Source organism: Typopeltis vanoorti, chromosome 9 (assembly GCF_054136105.1).
Source record: "Typopeltis vanoorti isolate ZY-2024b chromosome 9, IOZ_Tvanoo_1.0, whole genome shotgun sequence".
NCBI lineage: Eukaryota > Metazoa > Arthropoda > Arachnida > Uropygi > Thelyphonidae > Typopeltis > Typopeltis vanoorti.
The window spans coordinates 25,058,946-25,078,933 of record NC_143557.1 but is presented as its reverse complement, the minus strand read 5'-3'; the positions used below and the strand labels follow the sequence as shown (position 1 = coordinate 25,078,933).

General features: G+C 34.7%; 1 protein-coding gene across 2 annotated transcripts in view; it reads left to right on the top strand.

Moving 5' to 3' along the window:
* The window catches only part of LOC150102935 (intraflagellar transport protein 38-like), a 232,937-nt gene that overhangs the window by 151,204 nt on the left and 61,745 nt on the right, over positions 1 to 19,988 (top strand). For both annotated transcript variants that reach the window (XM_090397326.1, XM_090397327.1), the window contains exon 7: positions 9,856 to 9,989. In XM_090397326.1, the coding sequence (XP_090253452.1) occupies positions 9,856 to 9,989 (134 nt within the window). The remainder of the gene's footprint in view (positions 1 to 9,855; positions 9,990 to 19,988) is intronic.

Here is a 19,988-nt window from a genome sequence, read left to right as displayed (position 1 = left end):
CACAGAAGGTTCTACTAAGGTAGAAGTGGAGGAATTTTTTGAGGCTTTAGAAAAAGCAACTGACACAATGAAAAAGGAAAAGTTGGTCCTTGTTGGGGATCTGAATAGCAGAGTAGGAAATGATTGTGAGACATACAAAAATATTTTGGGAAAATTTGGAGAAAAGAGCAAAGCTAATAATAATGGCAAATATATATTGGATTTCTGCTCAGGACATGGACTGGTTATTACTAACACCATGTTCCAACATAAAAATGTGCACAAATTCACATGGAGAGAATAGGCAAGGAATAAGAAACGTCTCATTGACTATGTTATTGTTGATAGTGATGTTTTCTCCCTGGTGCAGGACACCAGAATGTACAGACGATTTGAAATTGGAAGTGATCACTATTTAGTCTTGAGCATGATAAAATTGAATTTCATATTGAAAAGAATAACATGTAAGAAAGTTTTAAAGCGAATAAAAGTTCAGCAGCTCTCAGATGTGAACTGTAGACTAAAATACACAAAGATTATTGAAAAAAAAATGAAAGAGTTTGAGAACAGGAATCAAAACTTGGAGATTCAGTGGCAAACTCTGAAGAAAACATTGATTGATTCAGCTAGAGAGGCATATGGGGAGGTTGTCTGCAAGGATAAAAAAATCAGAACTCCCTGGTGGACACAGGAAGTTAAAGAGGCAGTGAAGGAAAAGAAGAAAGTATATCAAAAGTTCCTGTCAAATAAGTCAGCTTGTGCTCTTAGAGAATACAGAGACAAATGCAAGAATGCTAAACACCGTGTAAAACTAGCTAAACAAAAGTCATGGGACTACTTTGGCAAGAATATAGAAAATAAATATCAAGAAGGTGGGAAAATATTCTGAAGGTTGTTGAAGAAACTTAGGAATGGAGGAAAGAGTGCTGTAAAAGGAGTTAGAGATGATAAAGGTGATATAAAAACTGGAATAAAAGATATCCTTGAAGTATGGAGTAATTATTTTGAAAAACTGCTAAATGAAACAAGCAGTGATGACAGCACAGTGATAAAAAACACTGACCAGGCATGCAGTCAGGAATACATATCCATACTTGAAGTAGAAAAAGCCATCAAAGGCTTGAAATGTGGAAAGGCAGCAGGAGTAGATGATATTCGACCAGAAATGCTGAAGTATGGTGGTATAAGAGTCTTACAGTGGCTGCACTGCATAGTTCAGAAAGCCGGGACAGAGGGATGAATTCCCGATGATTGGTGTAGAGCTCTCATCGTACCCATATATAAAAATGGAAATAAAACTGAATGTGAGAATTACAGAGGTATTTCCCTACTGAGTGTTCCTGGCAAGATCTATGCAAGTATACTTGAGAAATGGTTGAGAAGAATTATGGAAGAAAAGCTTGGTGAAGAACAAGCTGGATTCAGCCAATTAGAGGCTGTCAGGATCAGATCTTCACTTTACGACAAATAGTCGAGAAAGCATGGGAATATAACAGAGATCTGTATTTAAGTTTTGTCGATTTGGAAAAGGCATATGACAAGGTGCCAAGAGAGAAACTATTCAATACGCTACAGTTATATGGTGTCAATGGGGCATTATATCAAGCAATACTTAGTCTTTATTTGAGTTATAAGTCAGCAGTTAGAATTGAAGGAGTACAGGAAGATGGTTTAATGTTAAATCAGGTGTGAGACAACGATGTACATTATCCCCTCTGTTATTCATTATCTATATGGATCAAATTATGAAGGAAAGTGGTATTGAACATGATATCAAAATTGGAGATGTTAATATCAGCTCTTTGATTTATGCAGATGATGTTATACTTCTAAATAAATCCGCTACAAGTCTGCAAGATTCTCTGACTAAATTGAATAGCTGTTGTAATAGATATGGTATGAAGGTCAGCATTAAAAAGACAAAGACAATGAAAATAGGCAGAATCATTAAAAATGTCAACTGTGTTGAGAATGGAGAACCCGTGGAACAAGTAAAACATTTCAGTTATTTAGGCACAATTTTTACTGAAGATGGTAAATTAAATATAGAAATAGACAACAGAATCAGCAAAGCTGGTATGGTGAGAAGTCAATTGAATAAGTTCATATGGAATAAGAGAGAAATTAGTCGGAACATTAAATTAGCTGTATACAAGACAGTGTTCAAACCAGTTTTAACTTATGGATCTGAGAGCTGGGTCAGAAGTAAAACACTTGTCCAAAGACTAGAGACCGCAGATATGAGAGTCCTGAGAAAGATTATAGGCGTGAACAGATAGCATCAATGGCAATATCATATTAAAAACGAGGATATTAGGAAAGAACTTGACATTGTCAACATTCAGGAATGCATTAGCAGAGCTAATCTCAGGTGGTATGGTCACTTAAACAGAATGGGCAAAGAAAGATTAGCAAAACAAATGTTCTCTGCCAGGTTGGCAGCAAAACGACCCAGAGGAAGATCAAGATATAGGTGGATTGATACAGTACAAAGTGCCTTAGACGATAGAAATATAAGATCTGATAATGTTGGAGTCTTGACAAGTAACAGACTGATTTGGAGGAAAATTGTAGATAGGAAGTTAGTAATGATGTAATTTTTTTCATGTAGTACTATCATATCCTGTACACCCCTTGAGGATACATGGCAGGAATTTGACGATGATCATATGATGGTGTAGTAGTAGTATGCAACTTCTATATGCACTCACACCAGCTATATGGAATGAATTTTAGTCAGATTTGAATAAATTCGGTGTTACAAAGGTAGAACATGTCGAAATGATATATTACAATAACACTCTGACAGTTGAATTTGAAGTTGGCTGTGCAATTCAATTTTAGTTCCAACTGGATCACTCATTTAACATTTTTGTAATGTTTTGAAATTATGTTAGTAATTCTGATCTGGCCAAATGAAATTTAATGAAATTTTATAGTTAAGATGTAAAAATTTGTCAGTTTTGATTTCAGTCTTTTTCAACAACCATTGTTGTTGTGTACAACATTGTTGATGACATGTAGTTTGACGAATTGTTATTCAATAAATTGCCTTTTTGATGAATTTCCATTCATTAAATTATTTATTTGCCGAATTGCTTTTTAGAACTGACTTTTGATGAGTTGACATTTGGTAAACTTTCTTTCCATTAACTGTTTTTGGTGAATTTTCTTCATGGAACTGAGTCGAATAGATTGCCAGAGTTAGTTGTAACTGCTTTGTCTGTTAATGGGTTCAAGGAGAGGTATGATAGATTGTGTGAATAGTTTGGGCCTCCTGTGACGTCTTCAGACTCCATCCATAGAGATGCCCATACAATAATAATAATATATTATTGGGAGGAGGGATTGTGCCATGGTGTCCTCTTGGATGGGGAAGTGTGTGCGCATTGACATTCTATAAACAGAAAAGGATAATGAACCATTTGGAAGATATGACCACTGTGTCAAGAAAGTGCAGTCATCTGACCCCCCCCCAAATATGAAAATGTATTTTAGGCTGTTGGCATGTTAACTGTTTTTAGGTGAGCTCAAAAAGCATCTATGTTGTCCCCCATGGGGACCAAACATCAAGCACATCTATGGAGCACAGTCATATTAAGTGTCTGAGACATAAATGTCTTCAGAATTAAAACACTGTGTATGTGTGCAGGGCTGCCAAAGGGGGTGACATCTGAGACTTTTGTCATGGGCCCGGCATTGAAAACGGCTCGACCATCGGGCCCCGGCATGTCACATAACTGTGTTTAAAATGCATGGTTTTAATTCTCATAATAATAGAACAATGATAAAGGATAATGGCATATCAACATATAGTTGGGTGCTGCTATAGACCAGGTGATGGAATAGATGGTAGAGATAGTATGCATAAACAAATTGATGAAATGAGTGGAAGGAGGGTAATTATTATGGGGGATTTCAACTATGGTAACATTGACCGGAAGGAGGAGAGGACACATGGGAGGAAGGAACTGGATTTTATTCAGTTACAAAGGGATAACTATCTGAGACAGCATGTAATAGAAAATACTAGGGGTTTGAGAGTGCTTGACCTGGTAATAGCATCTGAGAATTTGGCTGTAATGATTATGATCATGTTGCCACCTATTGGTGAGAGTGATCATAAGGTCTTGACCTGGGAGGTGGCTAAAGGTGTGGAATTTTCGATTAAGACAGGGTATATGTGGAATTACCATGCTGGCAAGTATAACAAGCTTAGGAGTTTGCTTGGTTCAGTGCCATGGCATGCAAAACTTCAAGGGCTGGATGTCGATAGAGCATGGGAAGTGGTCAAGGAGCATTTGCAGGAGGTTATGGCTGATTGTATACCTAGGTCCCGAATAAAACCAATAGGGGTTAAATGGATGAATAACACCATTAAGCATGAGCTGCAAAAAAAGAAACTGTGGAGGAAATTTAAAGAGAAAGGTGACCTGCAGGCACATGAACGGTATAAAGCTCAGGCCAGAAGGGTAACAAGTGTGGTAAGAAAAGCAAAACCGAATTACAAAAGGAAACTAGTTATGCAAGCTGAAGAGAGTTTTTCTTTTACTTGCAGCTCTTTCAGTATGCTGCAAGTAAAAGAAAAACTATACGGCAGAATGATTTTAAGGAATGCCAATGGCAAGGAGGTCACTGAATCAGTTGATATAGTGGAATTACCGAGTGAGCACTTTGCAAGAGTATATCATCCAGGTGGTGACATGACATTGAAAGAATGAAGGAACCATTAGTTTATATGGGAATTGTGGTGAATGAAGTGGAGATGAATAGTCTATTACAGAACCTTAATGTGAATACATCTGTGGGATTGGATGGTATACTGGCACGGGTCTTACATGATGAAATTTTTTTTTTTTTGAAAGTTTATTTTTCACTTGGTCAGACTGTAATAAATTTAATTTAATCCTTTATCCAAGTGTGTGCAAACAAAGTTTGCACCTGAAAGTATCTTCAGGACTGGAGTAAAGTGGTACAACACCGGGCAACTCCTTGCAAAGGTGGAGCAAGATACCACCACTCCTATCTCAGTATCTCCCATAATGCAAAACACATCTCCTTGAAGATATGTATAATGTTATGCATCAAGGGAAGGGCCACTACCCAGACTAGTTTCAACTTTTATTGAGGTCTCTTCAGCGGGAGCCAGGCCCAAGTGGAGATATCAGGCAGAAGCATTAGCAAGGTCATCTCCTCCTATATCGCTGTAGTTATAGCGGGTGATGACGTCAATAGGCTTTTGTGCAAGGTTGTTGCAGTCGGCTGCACTAGCGCTAGCTAGTAATTGCATTCACAGTAATGTTCCCTGCTAGAACGCTTCATTCTTGTTAGTATTTTGATAGACAAAGGTTTTGTGATTGTTTGTAAAGTGTGCAACTGTATAGTGTAGGCCATGCACTAAAAAATAAAAGTAAGTATCCTTGTTAATTTGACTTTTTTATTAAAATTATATTTTTAATTTTGTTCGTATTTTTAATCATATTTTGTATGGTATGTAATGTATCAATTTTTGAATTTATTGTACATTTTTTTAAAATAAATGTTTAATGTTTTAATTAAACATTTATTTAATAGCCATAAAATTAATATTTACTTAGATGAGTAACATGGGAATTTTTCCTGTAATAAAATGTACTAATTCCACTGGCTGCCAAGTCTCTATTTAAGTCTACAACAAAAACAATCTTGGATTAGTTTTACTTTTCCTAACTAGTAAACGATCTTGAGTAAGTGTAGTTTTTTTCAGCCACATTTTCCTTTTCTTTCAAGAGAACAGGTGTCTGTCTCCCTAAACCTTTTTTAAATTGCATTAACAGTATCCAAATCAACACCACACTCATTGGCAATTGGTCTTTGAGTCATGGATGTGTTCTGAGAAACAGTACATATTTTTGAATGCTTTCTTGGAGATGTATCCATTTTATAGCTATACAAATTGAATGAATAAAACACTATGAATGTCATCTTGTTTACACTATTAATAAACATCATACATACACTTAAAACATACAGTACTCAACCAAAATAGTAAACCAAAACCAAATTATTGTGAATTGAAACAAAAACCAAACCCAAACCAAAAACTTTACAAAATTTTGGCTTGTTCAGATTAGTTTGTTTGCTACTGTACATTAGATTATTTTTAACTCATCTAAACAGCTGACATGCCCACACTCTATAACACTGTTGGATTCTGAATGAAGAGAAATTAAAATTATTAATACTCCTTTCAGAATCCAACATAATACACCATATCAAAGGCTACATTTGTAGATATTATTTAATGTAAATCTCTTATTATAAACTATTATTCATATAATTATCTTTGAGTTTTTTTATTTAATTATTTAATCTTTTTAATGTTTTAAAAATTTAATTTAATATTTTAAAAATTATTTAAATATGTATTAATAATAGAAAGGACTCTGTATAAAAATAATGTTCAGATTGTTTTAATTATTCCTATATTGATAGTAGAAGAATTTGTGTTCATCATAAATTAATTATATATTAATTGAGTTGAAAAATATCCTTTTATTTAGTTTCTGTATATAAAGGTATAATGTTATGTAATGCTTATGCACTGCTCTAATTGTTGTCATGGAGACAAAGTTAAAAATAGAAGGCGCGAGCTTGTAGTGCGTGAGTTATAGACATGAGATGGACGGTGAAAACAAGTTTTGGCGGGAAAAAGGAGTGAAAATATAAAAACGGAAAGTGAGAGTAAACAACAGCAGTTGGTCGTCAGTCATAGTACTAGAACTAGGGACTGAGTACAATTGGGGCACTCAGCACAGTAATGGCAATGAGAACAGTACAGTAGAGATGAGGAAATAATTTATTGGCAGCACGGAGTTAAATAAGAGGTAGTACAAAGAATTAAGTTCTGCAATCAGATTACAAAGGATCAAAATGTAAATTGGCAACTCAGAATATTGATATGGAATTCTGAAGTTAATGTTATATTCCAGAGCTTTCAAGGAAGATTAGTAGAAAGCTGATTCTATTGTAAAGTAGTATATGGGGAATAAGTAGATTTTCTAGTGCAAGTGTGTCTGCATATGTGATGTGCCGAAATTAAAGATTAAGTTAGTTTAGAGAAGATTACTTCTCTAAAGTAATCTTCTCTAAAATTGAAATGTGTAGCTCCAGTGTGATAATTATCTAAAGTTTTAAGTGTGCCTCAGTGAATAACATGTGCAAAGATTTATTCCGGTAAGAACAGTTGTACTTTATAGCATTTTAGAGTGAAGTTATAAGAAATTATCTCCTTCTGTTAAATCCTAACATTAACTGTGGTGTTTATGCTGAAATTAGCCGAAGCTAGAAGATTAATAGTCTTCCTCCCCCTTAAAGTGATAGCTATCTCTTGACTGAGCTATGTGATTTCTGACTAAGGGATAGATAAAGAATACAATTGTTAAAATATTTGATGTGAATTTCATTGGTAAAGAACTTTAGATCTGTCTTGGCCTATTAAGGAGAAATTAGATTTTGAAGCTCAGTGTTTAATACCAAAAGTTAAGTGAATGTTATGTGTAGTTGAACTGAGTTATTTTTGCATTATCTTGTATACAAAGTATGATTATGAATATATTATATAACCTTGCATTAAATGTTTTGTTTTATTGATTTCAATTTATTGTTAGCCTGATTCTTTTCCACTGCACTGTTCATAAAATTCATAAAATGTAAAATTCGGCCTATATATAAACATTAGACTGCTAAAGTTAATTAATATTTGATTACATTATTTTGCATAGACTAATCTGAATATAGGGTGGTGCAGTATAATAGAAATTTCCCTATATTTGGATTAGTAATCAACATACAATTAATTAACCTTAATAAGAACAACGTTGAAGCAAGATGGCAGATCAAAAGACAGGAAGGACGATCCAACAACACACTTCACATTAGAAAATGAATCAAATAAGGCTGCTTTTTTTTTGTCTGCTCTTTCTTGACACACTAATTATACTTCTACCAAATGGCTCATTATCTTTTTCTGTTTATAGAAAGCCAACACCCATTGGAAGATACTTGCTTAACAGTGATACTATCGTCAACATTAGAGACTCCCCAAACACTAACTCAATGAGCCAGAACTTTTGTTCTAATAATGCATCTTCTGCCACAATTTTTTAGCTAATGGTTTCAATCTATGAAATTACTGCATATTCCTCATCTTGCCTGCCCAAAAAACTAAGGTACTAGCTACTACTGCTATCACATTTATCTGAGATGCATCTGAAAAGGTAACTCATGTACTAAATAAACATAACCTTCAGACACTTCAAACCAGCAACCCTGATCTGTTGAACTCCATTCTCCATCGCATTGTAGAGTTCATAAAGTTCCCTGTGGCTTTAACTTGGCCTAGTCCAGACAGACAGGAAGATCTGGTCTCATCTGCTCCCATTATTATGGTAAATTAGGACAAACCACACATTGGCCACTCTTACAACATAAGATTAAATGGAAGAAAACTAATGTACTATATAGAAGTTATTACATGTCAGAGAGACTATTTCTAGAGGCAATGGAAGAAAACTAATGTACTATATAGCAGTTATTACATGTCAGACAGACTATTTCTAGAGTCAATAATGTCAGTGAAACACTCTCCTAATAATAAATTTAGTTTAATCCTTTATCCAATTGTAAGCAAACAAAGTTTGTGCCTGAAAATATCTTCAGGACTGAGGTAAGGTAGTGCAACACCAGGCAACTCCGAGCAAAGGTGGACCAAGATCTCATCACTCCTTGTCTCAGTATCTCCTAATGCTCAACAAGTACATCTGAATTAATTTGAGGTAAGGTAGTGCAACACCAGGCAACTCCGAGCAAAGGTGGACCAAGATCTCATCACTCCTTGTCTCAGTATCTCCTAATGCTCAACAAGTACATCTGAATTAATTTGCTTGATTTAACTTAAGGCAAAAGTTGGTTTGAGAATCATAAATTGTGAGATGAACTCAACAACTGTAAAAACTTTTATTTGTTCGATATTAGAAGATGTCAAGTTAAGACTTGCCTTTTTGTTACAATTTGAATTCCTACACTTACTGTCACTTGTTTATCATACGAAGTAGTTGGGCTTTGAAGATGATAATTTAAATTCAGTGAAATTTTAGTCACTTAATAAATCTCTTATTTGTTATTTATTTTTTGGTGTAATACCATTAAATATAAATGAATAACTTCCAATGCCTAAGCCATGCACAGTGTTTTCATATTAGGTAGTCCAGCTGTTTGTGCATTGAAAGTTGGAAACTTTTATGGTGATTAAAAGCTTATTAAATTACAAGCCCTCAGCTTCAGTCGCCTTGGATTTGCACTACTTAAAACAGATATACTCTGTGTGACAGAGTGTGTACCTTTTAAGTAGTGAGGTAATAATCTCTTGATCCCCATGAGATCATTTCTTTCAAATATGAAATACTGTATATTTTTGGATACTGCAGATCTGTAATAAGAATCAACAAGACACCATCAGGTCAGTGAAACCCATAATCATACTAATAAGAGGGAAGGTAGAATTCATGCCTTTTTAAGTATACATTAATAAGGCATTTTATGTCAAAGTTCTGTAATTTTATGTGCTCTCAATAATTTTTGAAACTTGACAGCTAGCAAAAGTTATTTACCTGCTTGGTATAAAATAATAACTAGTTTGCTTTCTCTGCTGCCACTTTTGTAATATAAGTACATTATGAAGCATTTGAGAATTTTATCTCCATAAACTATTTAGATGTTTTATATCCAAAATAATCTTTGCTATAAAATAATTGAAACATCAAAATAAATTTGAATGAAGTCAAACAATTTTTTTCCATAAGTTATGTAAATAATACTTAATTCTTTTATCTACAGGATGAAATGCAAAAAACAAATAACATGATTGAAAATGTTGCATCAGATGAAGCTAATTTAGAAGCCAAAATTGAAAAGAAGAAAACTGAACTCGAAAGAACTCAGAATAGACTGCAGATAGTAAAATCAGTTAGGTATGAAATAAAATTTAAAGAGACAGAATGATATAGACTGTATTGTTGTTATTATTATTACTACTACTATTGCCTGGCATCTCCATTTAAATCTTAGAACTCACTATAGGAGGCCATTCCATGACTATACTATGTCACATTCATTACACTGATTTACTTCATACAACAAATCCATAATAATAGACATATGATTAATCCATGCTTAATGACCTTTCAAAACCTTTGTCTCTTAATTCATAAAATCTCAATCCAGTTTGCCTGTTTCATGAGAAGAAAATATGAGTTTCTTGAAGCGAAAACTTGAGTGTTACTAGATAATCTAAGGTATAGAAACTAATTGTATTGACCAAACATGATGCTTTTTAAGCCACTTCAGTGTTTTGTAAACAAGCAAAATGACAAAGAAATTACCAAAAAACTAAAACCTTACCATGTTAAATAACCCTAGATATATGAAGCTCCTAATATTCACAAACCTAATACCTCCCTTTGTCCTCTGTTTTGATAGCATAGACATTACCATTTAAAACTTGCCAAACAGCAGAATCACTTTCCACCCTGACTTGCAAATCTTTCTTCTCTATTAAAAATTCCTTTCTATTATTTAAAAAAAAAAATTACCATTGAGAAAAACCCTTGACTTAATTATTAAGCCACATTTCCCTCCTTATATTTGACTTTTCAAATTCACCACACACACACACACACCCAGGGTTTTCTTCATTGAAAATAAAAATATACAAAGAGCTAGATATAATTGCAGTAGGATTTTTCTCACCCTCCCACAAAATCAATTTTTAGGCAACACTATGTTGAGATGTTTATTATTTGATCTTATAGTCTGAACATGTTAAAATATGTTCAACTTGTTATAATCTAAACATTTCATTACAGGGGAAAAAAAACTCAATGCTGTTGTTTTTTTTTCCTATAGTGAAATGAATTTTTATTTTCTGTAGAAAAATTTTTTTGTTTTGCCAAATGGCATATTCCTTTATACTATTAAATGGAAGAAAACTATGCTGCAGATGTGTAGATGTCACTACATATCTGAACGACTATTTTTAGAATTGGCATCAACTGTGAAACAATTCCCCAACCTCAATAAGTAATAACTGCATTAATTTGCAAGATCTGGGAGAGACAACCATTCTAAGACCACTTTTTTTTTTTATCCAGTCCCTAAAAAGGCACTTTGATGGGATATTTGTTCCTTTTTGTTTATAATTAGAATTGTTTCTATAACATTCTCGTTGAGTTCTGTGAGTCTTCCCACAGTTGCAATTTGTGCCCTGCAGATGCTGATTTGAAATCCAGTGAAATATTAGTAACTCAATAAAATATTTCCTTATTTTGTTCTTCTGGTGTTCTTCATACCATAAAGAACTATTATGAATAACTTGCTCTTGACAATGAAAATCATCTATCAAGTGAATTCTAGGGTACTGTAAATGAAAATAGACCTAATGGTTCTGAGACCATATATATTTGTGAAATAAATCTGGAACCTCTCATTATCAGTTCTTTTTATATATACCATCAATGGATGTATACAGGATACTATTATTATTATATGGGCATCTCCATGAAGTCTAAAAACTCATTGCAGGAGACTAAAACTATCCACAGAATCTATCATACCTCTTCTTGAACCTATTAATGACAAAGCACTTACAACTGACTCTGCCAACCTATTCCATTCATTCAGAACTCTTCATACAAAAAATATAATTCTCACACCCCTACTCACCACAGTGTTATTCAGTTTCCAGGGAACTAGAGGAAACTTTCTACAATGTTACTCATTTCCCTCTGGCCAAGTGTTAAAACTTTTCCCATGTGTTCAAGATAAAAATATAAAACTATTTAACTCAAATGTTTCTATCATATCCTTTTTTTTTTTTTTTTTTTTTTTTTTGCCTATCAACCAACTTTTGCAATCCACACACACACACCTTTAATCTATCCTCAAAGGATATTCCACTGACTACTCACCATCTTGGTTACTCACCTCCAAATCATCTCCTTCACTTTCTCAACCCCAATAAACCCCAATACACTAAATCTCAACAATAATCCAGATGTGGACAGGTCTACTTTAAACTTATTGTATGAACTACTTCTCTCTGTTGTTGCTGCTGCCTTGTGTAATTAATGGGGGTACAGACCTTAAAATTTAAGTTGTTTTTTTTTGCCAGAAAGAAGAATTTACAAGAACAAATTTTCCTTTCTCCCCATATAACCCCCCCCCCCACACACACACACAATACCAGAATACTAATAGTTTCTCAAACTTGTGGGTGACAACTGTTAAAATAAAATTTTTTAAAAAATGAAAAATAGGGACATTGTCAAGAAGAACATGAAGTAATATATATATATATATATATATATATATATATATATACACAGTGATGAAATTTATTAGTACATCAGGTATTTAGAAATACACTAAATCTCAACAAACGACACCCTTTGCAGCCACTCTTTTCCCTCTTCCCACAGGCTTAGTCAGCTAAGTGGATAGCTTCTCTCTGTCCAAACAATAGGCTAGTTTGAAACCACTTGCATTATGGATGTTTGTGTCAGTCTTTAAATGACATGCAATTTTATCACCAGCATGACACCACCATCCCAATTATTAGAAGTCTGAAGTAGCTTGATGAGTACTATGTTTGGTCTTTATGGCAGGATTCCTGGTTTAGGTAATGCTTACATCATCCAGGATCCTGCATTGTTAGCCAACCCACAGAATGCGGTATATACAGCCAAATGTGTAACAAGCAGATTACATTTCGGGAGCTGTCTTTATGATTAACATTCTAGCTTGGTGGTTGGCCAAGTGGATAATATCTTATTCTAACCTAAAATAGTCTGTTAAAACCTGTCAGTTAAAATCCTGACCTGTTATAGCATGGATGTATCAGGTAGTGGATGATGCTTATCACTCATTATGAGATCATCATGCTACTCCATAATACTCCAAAACTTATATATATATATATATATATATATATATATATATATATATATATATGTGTGTATGTATATAAGTTTGGGTTACCAAGTAATTTTATAAACTTGGTTATTTTACTCCTAATCCCAAGTAAGCAAACAGTTAAGTTTGTGCCTGAACGTAGTTCAAGTCTAAAGGTGGTGCAACACCAGGGCAACTCATTATAAAGGTGGGTAAAGCTCTGATCACTATTCTTAGTATTTTCCATAATGTAAAGCACATCTCACTAAGAGATGTATACTCCAATACATTATGGGTGGGGGTCACTACCCAGACCGGTTTCAACCTTTTTTGAGGTCTCAGTGAGTAGCTAGATCCTAAATACCAAGGTTTTAGTAATACAGAGCCTTATCAACCTTACCTATACAAGTTGCTACAAGGTGTTTTTATTTTGAATAAGAATCTCTGGAGGAGATATAGATGTAAATAAGTTTTTTTTAACTTGGGTAATGTATATTAGGGTTACTAAGTAATTTTATAAACTTGGTTATTTTACTCCCAAGTAAGCAGACAGTTAAGTTTGCGCCTCAACATAGTTCAAGTCTAAAGGTGGTGCAACATCTATATCTATATCTTATTTACATCTATATCTCCTCCAGAGATTCTTATTCAAAATAAAAACACCTTGTAGCAACTTGTATAGGTAAAGTTGATAAGGCTCTGTATTACTAAAACCTAGGTATTTAGGGTCTAGCTACTCACTGAGGAGACCTCAGAAAAGGTTCAAACCGGCCTGGGTAGTGACCCCACCCATAATGTATTGCAGTATACATCTCTTAGTGAGATGTGCTTTACATTATTGAAAATACTAAGAATAGTGATCAGAGCTTTACCCACCTTTACAGTGAGTTGCCCTGGTGTTGCACCACCTTTAGACTTGAACTACGTTCAGGCGCAAACCTAACTGTTTGCTTACTTGGGATTAGGAGTAAAATAACCAAGTTTATAAAATTACTTTGTAACCCTAATATACATTACCCAAGTTAAAAAAAAAAAAAAAACTTATTTACATGTATATAAGTATATGTTTGGATCATATATACAAGAAGATGTTAGACTAGGCCCAGAAATTAACAACAGGATAAGAGGGGGAACAAAGCTATTCTATGCAATGAAAGGCCCACTCCTAGATAAGAAAGAAGTTACCCAAAATACCAAAATGGCAGTGTACCGTTCAGTGTTTCTACCAACATTAACATACAGTTGTGAGTCTTAGTGTTTAACAACAGGAAACACAAATAAACTACAAACAATTGAAATGAAATATCTCAGGAAAGTGGCACAAAAAACAAGACTAGACCGAATAAGAAATCAAACCATAAGAGACAGTCTTCAAGTTGCACCTCTGAATAAATTCATAACACAAGCCCAAATGAGATGATTTGGGCATTCAATCGAATGGAAGAAGGAAGAATAGCAAAAACTGTATATGAAAGCCAGAAAATAGGAAAAAGAAACATAGGCAGACCCAGGAAAGGTTGGCAAAAGGAAATTAAAGAAAACTTGGAAAAGAAGGGAATTAACTGGAAAGAAGCAAAACAGCAAACCTTGGACAGGACGGCATGGAAATCTCTTTGGCAAAATCTCGATGCTTAAAAGCATAAGAGATCATAGACGAAGAAGAAGTATATGTTTATAAGATATGTAATTACACCAAAGTGTGCATCACTTTACATTTACTAGCATTGAACTGATAGCCATTTTCACATATCCACTACATTCCTGAATGGCCCTGTCTATTTTTCATCATGAGCAAATAGCTGTATGTCTCCTGGCAGATCCTTCCCAATGTCATTAATGAATAGATTGAATAACAATGGAGCAAGGACTGATCCTTGTCTTACATCACTGGTTACTTTAAATCTTGCAGACTCACATCTTCCATATACTACTTTCTGATATCTATCAGTCAGCTATCCCCTTATCCACACTAATATTTTATAACCCAGTCCCATATTCTCCAGTTATGCAACAGTTTTCCATGCTGTATTCTGTCAGAAGCCTTAGCGAAATCCAAAAGTACCGTGATGTATCCATTTTCTTTGTCAACAATAACATTATTATAGAATGTGAACGAGTTGCTCAAACATGACCTTCCCTTATAAAACCATGCTGTTCATTGCAAAGTATAGTTTCTCTGTAAGCCTATTTCTGTATGTGAGTCCTAACCAACTTTTCCAAAATGTTCACCTCCACTTCAGAGATACTGGTAGATCAATAGTTGGATACATCAGTCTCTTTGTACCACCCTTGTACTGAGACTCTGGTGAAAGGAATAGCCAGTTCAGCTGAACACTCTTTTAGCATCCGTGCTGATATCCCATCAGTCCCTATTGCTGAATTCTTATTAAATTTATTCATCAGCTCTACTTCCTCCTCCTCATACACCAGAGTTTCTTTATTCAGTGAAGAGATAGCAGTGAGCTCAATGCTGCATATAACAGGTTGATAGCTTTTAGCAAAATGGCCACTCATCAGTTGAACAATTTCTTTGAATCTATCAACTGCAGTCACCAGAGTTATTCTTTCATATACATTCTTTCTTTTACTTACAGCACAATAGAATTCTTTTGGGTTGTCTTTAGTTTTCAGAGCTAGTTTCTTTTTGTACTCAGACTGATTTTCCGTACAACAGTTGTAACTCTTCTGGCATGCTCCTTATAATTTTCATAATGACAGTATCCTTATTCAAATGGTATTCCTCCCACATCATCGTTCTCTTATGAATCTATTGCTTAATAAGATTAGACATCAATTTCACTCCTAAATTATTTATTCTTTGATCTCTAGGACATATTCTGATATTACATCATTTAAATATTTTTTAAATGCCCCTCTCCCATACACTGTCAATATCCTTCCCATCCAGCAACCAGTGCTATGGTGCAGAACCCAGTATACTCCTCAGTTGATTATTTTCTTACTTTGTATTCATCATCATCCTTTCAGGGATATAGGTCTCATTCCATCTTTTCCTTAGTCATCCTTGATTGACTTCTGTGTTTGAAGTTCACAATGTATCAGTTGTGGAATGGTAGTGTCCAGTTCAGAGTAGTAGTGCTCATGAAAGTACCTATAGAAAAGGCATCGTGCAGAAACAGAGCACCTATGGGAAAGTGAATAAAGGGTGTATGAGGGATGGGTCACCAGTGAAACAGATTGCCCTCTTTTGTATACCATTAAGAATTCTTAGGGACGTTTTAGGGTGCACCAGCCCAAATGTGGGGACAGTGTTCCAAGGATCTGAGACTTACAAAATATTAAGAAGAAGAGAAGGGATGTTTTGAACCATAGCTTTTTGAAAGTGGTACTCCAACTGGATGGTTTTGGAGTATCTTTTTGGGTAATCTATCTTGAAATGTCCATTCTTTCAATATGTTCATTCCACTTCTTTCAGTATTCATATATTTTGTCCAATACAAAATATTTCTAGTTCTTTATGTATTTTTGTGCTTCTTTTTATCTGCAAAAGGGTATAGCCAGCTCTCCTTCATAGTAATTTAATTTCTTGATTTTCTATTCTTTTTTTTTTTTTTCTTCTGCAGTTTCTGTTTAATAATTCACTTCCGTACAGTAGAGAGGGTCTTGGCAAAACTTCATAAACTCTTATTCTTGTATGCTTTTCAACTTGGTTAGGTTTGAAAATATTATTGATCATCCCTGATATCTGTAGAAAATTTGAAATTTTGATATGCTTTGTATTGTAACATGTAACCTTTTCTGAATGGTACTTTCACGGATATAAGGGGATATTTCAGGGAAACTTAGCCACTTTCCATTACTGCATGATTAATGTTGCCACAGGCAGAATAGTTGCATCTTGAACTGAAATCCATCTGCTACTATAACCAAATATATCACTCTTTGACTTTGAGTTCCTTATGTTACACGCTGCTTAAGGAAGTTGTTTCACAGCTTAGTAAGTTCAGTTTCATTTTTCTCTTTAAATTTCAATCACTGTTCAGATAATTAAAGTTCAGATAATTGAATCTACTATTCAATCACTGTTCAGATAATTAAAGTCCCCATTCTGAATACTCGTTTCACATCCCTCATCTTTATTTGGTAATGCATTACTTCATCACTAGCAACCAATTCACTAGGACTATAACAATATCTAATAATGTATTTCATCTTGTTATACTCCACTTCTCACAGATGGCTGCAAACTCATTACCACCTGGAAAACTCTTACCACACTGGTGTACAGAACCTAATTGTGAACACTATTTCTGAATATTATAACCACAAATTCAGACAATCATTTTGGAAGTTTTTTCCCACTTGGTTAGACTATAAATTATCTATTTAGTTTAATTTTTTATCCAAGTGTGAGCAAAAAAGTTTGTGCCTGAAGTATCTTCAGGACTGGGACAACTTCTGGCAAAAGTGGACTAAGTTCTCATCACTTTCCTTAGTATCCCCATAATGCAAAGCACATCTCCTTTGCAGACATGTATAATGCTATGCATTATGGGAAGGGTCACTACCCAGACTGGTTTCAAACTTTATTGAGATCTTGGAAGTTTTTTCCCCACTTGGTTAGACTACAATAAATTTGGTTTAATCCTTTATCCAAGTGTAAGCAAACAAACTTTGCACACTTTAAGTATCTTCAGGACTGAGGCAACTCATGGTAAAGGTGGACTAAGCTCTCATCACTTGTCTTAGTATTTCCCATAATGCAAAGCACAATGCCTTGCAGACATGTATAATGCTATACATTACGGGAAGGGCCACTACCCACACCGGTTTCGACCTTTATTGAGGTCTCGTCAGTGGAAGCCGGACCCAGAAGTGGTGATACTAAAGTGGAAGTAATGAAAAAGTCATATTTACCTATATGAGTTTCCAAATGGTGTCTCACATTATTATTAAATTACTCTGGATTTAGAGAAAGATGTTGGAAGTTTTTTTTCTGCTTAGTTAGACTATAACAAATTTAGTTTAATCCTTTATTCAAGCGAAGGCAAAAATTTTGTGCCTGAAGTATCTTCAGGACTGAGGCAACTCGTGGTAAGTTGTGATGAGAGCTTAGGTTGACTAAGTGCTCATCACTTGTCTCAGTATTTCCCATAATGCAAAGCACAATGCCTTGAAGACATGTATAATGCTATGCATTAAGGGAAGGGCCACTACCCAGACCGGTTTCGACCTTATTGAGGTATCGTCAGTGGGAGCCAGACCCAGAGGTGGTGATACTAAGGTGGAAGCAATGGAGAAGTCATATTTACCTACACGAGTTGCCAAAAGGTGTCTCACCTTATTATTAAATTACTTTGGATTTAGAGAAAGATGTTGACAGTTTTTCCACTTGGTTAGACTATAATAAATTTAATCCTTTATCCAAGTATAAGCTTGGTCCACCTTTACCACGAGTTGCCTCAGTCCTGAAGATACTTCAGGTGCAAACTTTGTTTGCTTAAACTTGGATAAAGGATTAAACTAAATTTATTATAGTCTAACCAAGTGGGAAAACTTTCAACATCTTTATGCATGTTCTTTTAAAACATTAGGCTCACATAAGAGAAACAGGAAAAGTTTGCCGATTGGTAGGAAACTATGAGAAATGGAATGGAAATGTAAGCATTCTAAATTTTCCATTAAGAAACAGGAAAAGTGAACTTTAAATTGCCATTGATGCCCTGGCTATAACTTCAAGTTTTCCGAGAATAAAAATTAAACATAGAGCAAAAACAATTGAAAAGCAAAGCAAAAGAGATCGTAATCATAGTAAGCATGAAACTTAACCTAGCAATAAGTTCAGTATAAGACAGGATATGAAAGGATTGTCAGAAAGTGAAAATTAGAAGTATATTATCTAGATATGACAGAAATGAATTGAGAAGGCTATGATGGCAAACAGTTCAATTGTAAGCTGAGTAGAAAAAGTTGATGCAAGTTTTAGGATGTGTGGGGTAAGTTTGAGGGAAGAAAGGATCTGTATAAGTGGGAGAGCTTAGACTTTAATGTGTTTGGTGTCAGGAGTCGTGAGAGATTATTAGTTGGTATGTGACCAAACACAGAGAGTTAGGGAAACTAGATTATGATGGGATGAATATTGAGAATCTGTGTATAAGAGCAACAATGTTATATAAATTTGTAAATGATGGGAACATGCATTATCATGGAAATGATTATGAGAAGAGAATGAGTTTGTGTTTGGCTGGTTCCTATTTTATCAAGCATGAGCAAGGATGCGTGCATAAGTAAGGCACTAAATATGAACAGAGATCTGCAAATTGTCCATATATTATGCAGACTACAGAGAAGTGTATACAAAAAATCTTGCAGGTAACTTATTATGTCTGTGCACGAATGCTAGGAGCATAAGAAACAAAGAGACAGAGATTGTTGCCTTTGCGAATATATTAGTGTCCAAAAGCTAAGGACAAATTACATTTTTACCTGTATATGAAAACATTTTCATGACTACAGTCAAATGTGAACAAATTTATTGCCAGCATACTAACAAATTAAATTGTAATATGTTTCTGGCAAAAGTTACAAATTTCCTAAGAACGTAGTTAAGGAATTAATGTACAGGACTCACAGAAACAATGTGGAGAGACATTTTGGTATGGAATATGTCTGCCCTGAACTGTGATGCAGCTTTCACATCATATCATGCTTAGCACCAAGTGATTCAGGAGTTCTTGAGGCAAACAAACTGGCCCACTCCTTCAAAGCAAGGATAACGGCTCGTTCTGGACAACAATTTTGAGCACCATTGCATCTCCCCATTGCATCTCAAACATGTTGTATGGGACTGAGATCTGGGGAGCGTCCTGGCCGCTCAATTTGATTAATATCCTCGATCTCCAATAGTTTCTCCACTGCTCATATACCATAAAAATGAATTCATCACCTACCTACCTACAGCATCATGGAACAATTGAGCATGAACTTCATTGCAATATTGTTCACCAGTCATAATCCCCTTTTCCAGCACTTTCAGCTCAGTGCATCCATAAACATAGTGC